We start from the raw sequence: 8,945 nt of genomic DNA, 5'->3' as shown, positions 1-8,945 counted from the left end.
TTTTTTTTTTGACATTATCTTAATTGTGTGAATTAGAGTCTGGTGTTAATGTTGAAAAATATCAATTATTTGCTGCCATTCAAATTCATCAACAGTAGGAAAAACTTCACTTTTTGGATTGTTGGGCTACTTTAGGAGAAACAGGGACAGAACTGGAACAAAACCACCAGGTGGAGCATAGCATTTCACATTGGAGCTAAACATCGATAAGAGAATGCATGTTAAAGAATAATTGCTTCATTAAGAGCGTTATGGAAAGAGGATTTTTAAAAAGTGCTGATTTTATGTTTTTGTCATATTTTTTTGTGGTCTGAAACTTGAAATGTTAATAGATAATATCAGGGAAAATGAGCTCAATCCTGGCACTGAATATTTGTGAGCAGGAGGAGTTGGAGCTTAGCTATACATGTAGATGAACATGGTTGGTAAGTAGAAGATTTTGTTATATAAAATGATAGCTTGGATTGAGTGGAAGAAGTTTGATTTTCTGAGATCCAAAATGGAGAAACTAAAATTTTTTATTCTTGGGGAGGGATCTCAGATGTAAATAAGATTTATGTATTTTTTAATTAAATTTTTATTTTTTTACATTAATTACATTTTCTTTGCTTTGCATCCCAGCTGTAGCCCCCTCCCTCATTCCTTACTAATCCTACCCTTCCTCCTTCATCTCCTCCCATGCCCTTCTCCAAGTCCACTGATAGGGCAGGTCCACTTCCCCTTCCACCCTACCATAGCTTATCAGGTCTCATCAGGACTGGCTGCAATGTCCTCCTCTGTGTCCTGGCAAGGCTGCTCCTCCCTTAGGGGTGGTGGTGGTGGTCAAAAAGCCAGCCACTGAGTTCATGTCAGAGACAGTCCCTGTCCCCTTACTAGGGAACTCACTTGGATACTGAGCTGCCATGGGCTATATCTGTGCAGGGGTTCTAGGTTCTATCCATGAATGTACCTTGGTTGGAGTATCAGTCTCAAAAAATACACCTGAGTCCAGATAATTTTGTTCTGTTGCTCTCCTTGTGGAGCTCCTGTACTCTCCTGGTCTTACTAACTACCACTTTTTTCATATGATTCCCTGCACTCTGCCCAAAATTTGGTTATGAGTCTCAGCATCTGCTTTGATATACTGCTAGGTAGAATCTTTCAGAGGCCCTCAGTGGTAAGCTCTTTTCCTTTTTCTTGTTTTCTCTTTCTTCCAATGTCCTTACCTTTTGTCTTTCTAAGTGAGGATTGATCCTATTAACCCCAGTTCCTCCTTGTTTAGCTTCTTTAGGTGTACAGATTTTAGTATGTTTATCCTTTATTGTATGTCTAATATCCACTTATAATTGAGTATATACCATGTGTGTCTTTCTGCTTCTGGGATACCTCACTCAGAATGATCTTTTCTATGTCCTACCATTTGCCTGCAAATTTCATGATTTCCTTGCTTTTAATTGCTGAGTAGCTTCTGTAAAGCAAAAGACACTGTCTTCAGAACAAATTGACAGCCTACAGACTGGGAAAAGATCTTCACCAACCCCATATCTGACAGAGGGTTAATATCCAGAATATATAAGAACTAAAGGAGTTAAAAAGCAAATCAAGTAATCCAATTAAAAATGGGGTACAGAGCTAAACAGAGAATTCTCTGTAGAGGAATATAGAATGACAGAGAAACACTTAAAGAAATTCTCAACATCCTTAGCCATCAGGGAAATGCAAATCAAAATGACCCTGAGATTTCACCTTACATCTATCAGAGTGGCTAAGATCAAAAACTCAAGTAACAATACTTGCTGGAGAAGTTGTGGAGAAAGGGGAACCCTCCTCTATTTTTGGTGGGAATGTAAACTTGTATAACCACTTTTGAAATCAATCTGGCACTTTCTCAGACAATTAGGAATAGTGCTTCCTCGATATTCAGCTATACCACTCCTAGGCATATATCCAAAATATGCTCAAGTACACAACAAAGACATTTGTTCAACCGTGTTCATAGCAGCTTTATTCGTAATAGTCAGAACCTGGAAACAACCCAGATGTCCCTCAACTGAGGAATGGATACAGAAATTTTGGTACTTTTACACAATGGAATACTACTCAGATTTATATTCTTTCAGGTATGAAAATGTCTAAGATATTAGTGTTCAGTTGTCCTTTATTGTATCAATGCCACACGAAGTAGAGTATTTTTTTCATAGAAAATTAATTTTCAAGAAGTAGTATATCATGAATATATTGAGTGAAATGTATAACTGAATGTTGAGTATTCCAAAAGCCAGAACAATTCTTATATAACTTTATTTTTATTTTTTAGCTTTCAGAGATTGTTCGTGAGTTCAAGTCAACTAATCGCTTACTTTTAACTGGGACACCTTTGCAGAATAACTTGCATGAACTCTGGGCATTGCTTAACTTCTTATTGCCGGATGTCTTTAATTCTGCAGATGTAAGTTTAAAACAAAATATATGTCTGAGGAGTAGTGGTGCTCAGGGTTGAACCCAGGGTGCTTAGCTAACACAGATCAGCAAATTGAAAATGATTTAAGGGTTTTAATGATTGGTATTTTTATCCTATTCTTCTTATCTAGATATGTTATCTGATAAAGTGCAGCCTAATATTTTCTAAGGTGATGGTGTTCCTTTATATTTCCATTAACATTTTATCAATGGTTGCAGTATTTTCACCTATTATAAAAGAAAAACATACTGGCTATCACAATTAAAATGTACTTTTAAAATATACTTATTGTAGAATTTTCACCCTCTACAGGACTTTGATTCTTGGTTTGACACTAAGAATTGCCTTGGTGATCAAAAACTTGTGGAAAGACTCCATGCAGTAAGTAATATTGGTCATAGAAGTCAACAATAAATTTATCGGAATATAATTGAGCAACAAAACAAACTTTCATAGAATCTGACCTTGTGGGCTTCCTGCTTGTCTCAGTCTTATTGCTTCTCCCTTATATCCTTTTAAAGAACTCCATGGTCAGCAAAGCCATTACATCTTTGACCTCTCCAGAATAACCTTTTTTTTTTTTGGTCTCCATGATCTTCTGGTCCTTCCTTGTGTAGGCTCTTCACTCCTCTCATACCTCACAATCCTCTAGATAGCATCACTATTCTCCTTATTGCTGAGTGACTCCCCTGAGCCACTGCTGCTCTACTCTATGTATAAACCTCTGCTCTAGAGTTACGAGTCCTCCTTTGGTTACATCTTCCACCCATTCTTGTCATTTGTTACTCTTCAGGTGATGCCCTCATATTTATTGGTCAACATTTCCATTCTTTAATAAATATACTCATTCTATTTCTTCTATAACATGGCAAAGACCTCTAGTCCCCAGAACCTTGCTTCTCCAGGGTATCTATCTGAAAACAAAACAAAACAAACAAACAAACAAAAAAAACAAAAAAAAAAAACCCTAAAAAACAAACATTTCTAACACTTGAAACTCCTTTGCTTTTACTCTCAAGCCTATTTGCATCCTTGTTCCTCTGCTACACCTGTCCTGACAACTCTAAAGTGGACTAATGTAATGCTGTTGCCCTGTATGAGTATAGTGACCTTTTTTTTTTGTACTGACAAAGACAATTCTACAGTTCTACAGGTGAGAACTACTATGATTTCATGTTCTCTAGGATAAGATAGACTTTCATGATATTGATTCCTTCAACATGATCTTCCATAGCCTTCCTTTCTTTTTCTTCTAACAGATCTCCCAACCTCAATATTTCTATGTCAGGTATTTCTTGCCCTCCACCCCTCTCAGTTTGTAGCAGTATTCTCTTCTGAATGGCAAAACAGATACCACTTGGTAGTAATTCATTTATGTAGGCCTCTCTTTCAAATCTATGAATACTTCAGTTAATCAATTGTCTGAGGGGAAGCATTATCTTTTCTATGCTCAATGACAATTTTTTCTGTATGAACTCTGAATCTCATCGTTTATTGTTTCCTTGTTGACTTTACTCCATGATATATTCCTATAACTAAAATTTTTACTTCCTGTATATTGTCTCCTTTCCCTCAATACATAAGCTTGCTCAAGTAGCTACCCTGAAGTCCTTGAGAAATTTTGGAATTTACAAAAGATATTAAATGGATTATAGCCCATAGTGCAAGGGATCTGGCTTTCTAAACCCATACCTACCTGACCTAATACACACACACACACACACACACACACACACACACGCACGCACGCACGCACGCACGCGCACACACACACACAGGTCTGTCTATCTACCTATCTACCTATCTGATTTACTCTCTATCTATGGGAGGTCCCTGCAGAAGTCAAGAAAAATGATCAGAGTAAGGGAGGAATGAAACTCTGTTCAGCATGCTTTAGGTAATCAGTACTGGACCAAGACCTCTTGGACTCTGACTTCAGCTTGTTTATTTTTTTGCCATATTTAAACACAGCACAATTTTGAAAAAAAAATATGTTAAGAATTAACTCATCCTCATGAGTACAAGAAAGCTTTGTACATGTTTACATTGAAGATCTTTACAAAGTACATATGGCTTCTTCTGTAAGATGGGTTCTTGTGGACCTGGGAAATATGCTCAAGATAAGGGTCTGTGGGACTGACTGAGGTAAACATAATTCCCGTGGGAGTCAGGATTTCTCCTGCCTCTTAAGATAATATAGAAGTCACATGAGCTGTTGTAAACTACAAATGTCAACTTTCACAAGGATAAGTTTTATGGCCTAAGAGCAATGGAAAGGGTCTGGGATAGTAAAAAATAAATTCTGGAAGATAAAGGTAGAGTCTGGCTCACCAGACAGCAAAGGATTACCACGTTGTAAACCACATCCATTCCCAGCATTCCTGGAGGATGATATGCTAAACATCCCTTTTCTTTGAAGGATGCTTATGAGTTTATTTTCCCTGGGTTCTCCAGTGCGTATCTGTGAAGCATTTTTTGCTTTCTCTATCCATTCGTCCATCATTTTGTCCATTCATCTGTCTGTTTTTGCCTACCCAACTTTGGGTTCTGAACTGTGATTTTCTTTCCTTGACAACCAAACTTCTAAAAGAGTAGTTTACCTAGACATCTTTACTACCTAACCTCCTATTTACTCATACACCCATTGGTTACTGATCGCTTTCAATTTCATATCAGTGAAACCTTTTTCACATAGTTTTCAATGACTTTCCAGTTGCTAAATTTAGGGTATACCAGTAGTAATTAGTTTCTTTGGATATCCACTCTCATAGTTTCCCTTATATGCTTAGTCTATATACTTCTCTCAAGTTCATGTCTCGTAATAGTCTTGAAAAATATATATAGTACTTCTTTATCTACAGATTTGCTTTCTATCATTTCAGTTACTAATGATTAATTCTAGTTCAAAAATATAGAAAACCATAGAAAGAAAAACAATGATTAACCTCTGTTCATGAAATACCACCAATTTCCATACCAGTCTTGAAAGGGAGTATTATTATCTTTAATACAAAATAATTCCTGCTATTGGAAAAAATACATTCATATAATTTGTATTATAATATATTGTTGTAGTATATATATACATATACTTATTGTATTTTATTATTAGTATTGTTATCAAATTTCTATTCTGTATTTATAAATTAAATTTATCATACACATACACTATGAAACATCATATTATATATAGAATTCTATATATCTTGTTATTTCAAGTATCTTCTAAAGATCTTGGACTCTGTTTCCAATGGGATCAACCTTTAACTTTCTACTGCCCTTCGAGGTTTTTGATTTTTGCCTCAAAGTCTTACAGACACTTAAATGGTAATGAATTTTTAGATGAATATAGATACTCAAACCAGAAACCCAGTCTTATTATCTCTTATAGATCTGTATTAATAATGGCTACAGTTTATTGCATATTTTGGTAAGAATAATATCTATACATGAGTTACCATAAATTTCTGTAGCAGTCTTGGAAATAGGTATTGTTATTTTCTTTTTTTTTTGCTATCTTTTTTTTTTGTATTTTATTTTTTCTTATCAGTTACATTTTATTAACTCTGTATCCCAGCCGTGTCCCGATCCCTCATTCCCTCCCAGTCCCTCCCTCCCTCCCTCATCTCCACCGTGCCCCTTGCCAAGTCCACTGATAGGGGGGACCTCCTCCCCATTCATCTGATCCTGTTTTATCAGGTATCTTCAGGACTGGCTGCAAAGCTCTCCTCTGTGGCCTAACAGGACTGCTCCTCCCTTGGGGGGTGGGGAGGCCAAAGAGCCAGTCATTGAGTTCCTGTTAGAAATAGTCCTTGTTCCCCTCACTATGGGAAACCAATTGGTTACTGAGCTACCACAGGCTACATCTGAGCAGAGGTTCTGGGTATTGTTATTTTCAATGCAAAATATAGTGTATATTAAAATGTACATAAATGAATTATTTTTAGATGAAAGAAGAAACAAAGTTAAAAAATTAAAGTCTGAGTCTTTAAAGCTGCTTTTACTTGTTAGCAATAGTGACTTTGGTGAACTTACTGAAATTAAAATAATCATATTTAGCATGATGGCACATACCTTTAGCCCATCATTCAGGAGACAGAGGCAGGTGAATCTCTGAATTTGAGGCCAGCCTGGTCTACTGAGGGAATTCTGTGACAGCCAGGGCTACATAGAGAAACCTTGTCTCCAAAAAACCCAACCTTAAACCAGAGCTAAATCAGAGCTGGAGAAATTTCAATTTAAACCCAAGCTTAAATCAGAGCTGGAGAGGCAGTTTAGTGGTGAAGAAGCATGTTACTCTCATGTACAGAGAACTTGGGTTTGATTCCCCACACTTACATGGTAGCTCACAACTGTCCATAACTTTAATTCCAGGGGCTATAATATTTTCTTCTGTCTATAATAATTTCTTCATGTGTGCATCAGGCACACATGTTGCACATACATACATGCAGGCAAAATACTCACACATATTAAGTAAAATAAACACATCTTAAAATTTTAAAAAACAAATAATCATATTCTTTTCAATGTTTATTATAAACATTAACTACTACTTATAACACTAATGGTGCAGTTTGTGGCTCATTGCTGGTAGGTACTCCATGAGTTGGAACACCATTATTTTCTGGTGAAGAAATCTGTGTTCCAGATACATACTAATTAGCTTTTGTCTCTATTCATTCGTGTCCTGTTTTTAAACATTAAGTTCTTCTTTAATTTATTTATTTAATTATTTTGAATGACTGATTTTAAGTTTATTTTGAGGGAATTTAAACAGAAACTCTCATTTCATATTATCCCTATGTTCAAAAATCTTGTGTTAAGAGCAGTATGTTCACAGTAGAGGACAATGCAGCCACTTTTGATGAGAACTGATAGACTAAGATCAGAAAGAAGAGGAGAACCTCCCCTATCAGTGGACTTGGGGAGGGGCATGCATGCAGAAAGGGGAGGGAGGGTGGGATCGGGAGGGGAGGAAGGAGGGGCTTATGGGGGGATACAAAATGAATAGAGTGTAATTAATAAAAAAAATAAAAAATAAAAAAATAAAAAAAGAGAGCAGTATGTTAACTAAGATCTCTTCAATGATTCTTCAATAGTCAATAGTCTTAAATTTTAGATTATTTTCTCCTCTCAAGTCATGGATGTTTAATTATCCTCCCTTAATTTTAGAGAATCTTGAAGTTGAACCTAGAGTCTTGTGAATTCTGAACATGCACTCTTTTTCTTATATGCAACACCCCAACCTCCATTCTGATTCTGCAAGGAGTCGTTATTTGGTGGTTATTTGCTGAGAAATTAGGCAGCTGTTGCTTTTTGTTAGATTATACATCAGGATGAAATTATAACTGTTAAAACTATAGCATTAATGAAATACACAATTTGAAATTGTAAACACTTTATCAGTTTTATAACAAATATTGCTTTTTAGGTTTTAAAACCATTTTTATTACGCCGTATAAAAACTGATGTAGAGAAGAATCTGCCTCCCAAAAAGGAAACAAAGATATACTTGGGACTGAGTAAAATGCAAAGAGAGTGGTGAGATATTTTATATCCAATAACATTTATTTATATATATAAGGATTTATTAAAATAGTATTTGTTGGTTGTTCATCGATGAAAATCAAATTGTGTACTTAAATGGTAGTCATATTATTCAAATATTTTATTGGAAAATTCATGTGTTTTATTTAAAAAGGAAAATGAGATTGTTGTGAGCTTAAACAAGAATAAAGCCCAAACAAGTAAACTTTCAGCAAATATTGTAATTAGTAGATTATTATCAGATGTAGTTGGTTTAACAATTTATTAGCTGATGACACTTTCTAGTAATGAATATAGTATAGAGACACAGGTCCAAAAGCAATATTTAAGTAAGCAACATTGAAAACGAAATGTTCACATCTTTGTTTCTTGGTTTTTTTCAGATCATATTTTATTTCAAATCAAAGACATTTTTTGTGATTGAACCCAAAGCACTGTGTATATTATGGATGCATTCTACCATTGAATACCTTCTCCAGCACTCAATTCAAATCTGCCTTTATCTACTTTATTGCTATTTAATAGGAATCTAACTGTATTGCTACTGGGGGCATTTCTTTATGGGATTGTGTCCTTAAAATTAATGAAATATAATTTAACATTTTAGGTATACAAAAATTCTGATGAAAGATATTGATGTTTTAAACTCTGCTGGCAAGGTGGACAAGATGCGACTCTTGAATATTCTGATGCAGCTCCGAAAGTGTTGTAATCATCCTTATCTATTTGATGGTGCAGAGCCTGGTCCACCTTATACGACAGATGAACACATTGTCATAAATAGTGGTAAAATGGTGGCTCTGGATAAGCTATTGGCGAGAATTAAAGAACAGGGTGAGTAAGGGATTTTTTTTTAAGTTACCATGGAATAAACTCACAAAAATGATTTGTATTTGAATAAAATGTTTCCTTTTCATTCATCCACTTGGTTAGTAGATATTGTTGACTACTTACT

General features: G+C 35.3%; 1 protein-coding gene across 1 annotated transcript in view; it reads left to right on the top strand.

Annotated features, from left to right (window-relative positions):
* Positions 1 to 8,945, top strand: part of Smarca1 (SWI/SNF related, matrix associated, actin dependent regulator of chromatin, subfamily a, member 1) — an 85,343-nt gene that overhangs the window by 9,287 nt on the left and 67,111 nt on the right. The window contains exons 2-5 of the mRNA XM_055612169.1: positions 2,297 to 2,428; positions 2,753 to 2,821; positions 7,875 to 7,984; positions 8,598 to 8,824. Coding sequence (XP_055468144.1) covers positions 2,297 to 2,428; positions 2,753 to 2,821; positions 7,875 to 7,984; positions 8,598 to 8,824 — 538 coding nt within the window. The remainder of the gene's footprint in view (positions 1 to 2,296; positions 2,429 to 2,752; positions 2,822 to 7,874; positions 7,985 to 8,597; positions 8,825 to 8,945) is intronic.

Source organism: Psammomys obesus, unplaced genomic scaffold (assembly GCF_907164565.1).
Source record: "Psammomys obesus unplaced genomic scaffold, mPsaObe1.curated_primary_1811, whole genome shotgun sequence".
Taxonomy (NCBI): domain Eukaryota; kingdom Metazoa; phylum Chordata; class Mammalia; order Rodentia; family Muridae; genus Psammomys; species Psammomys obesus.
Note: the sequence above shows the minus strand (reverse complement) of the source record. Positions and strands in the feature narration are given on the sequence as shown.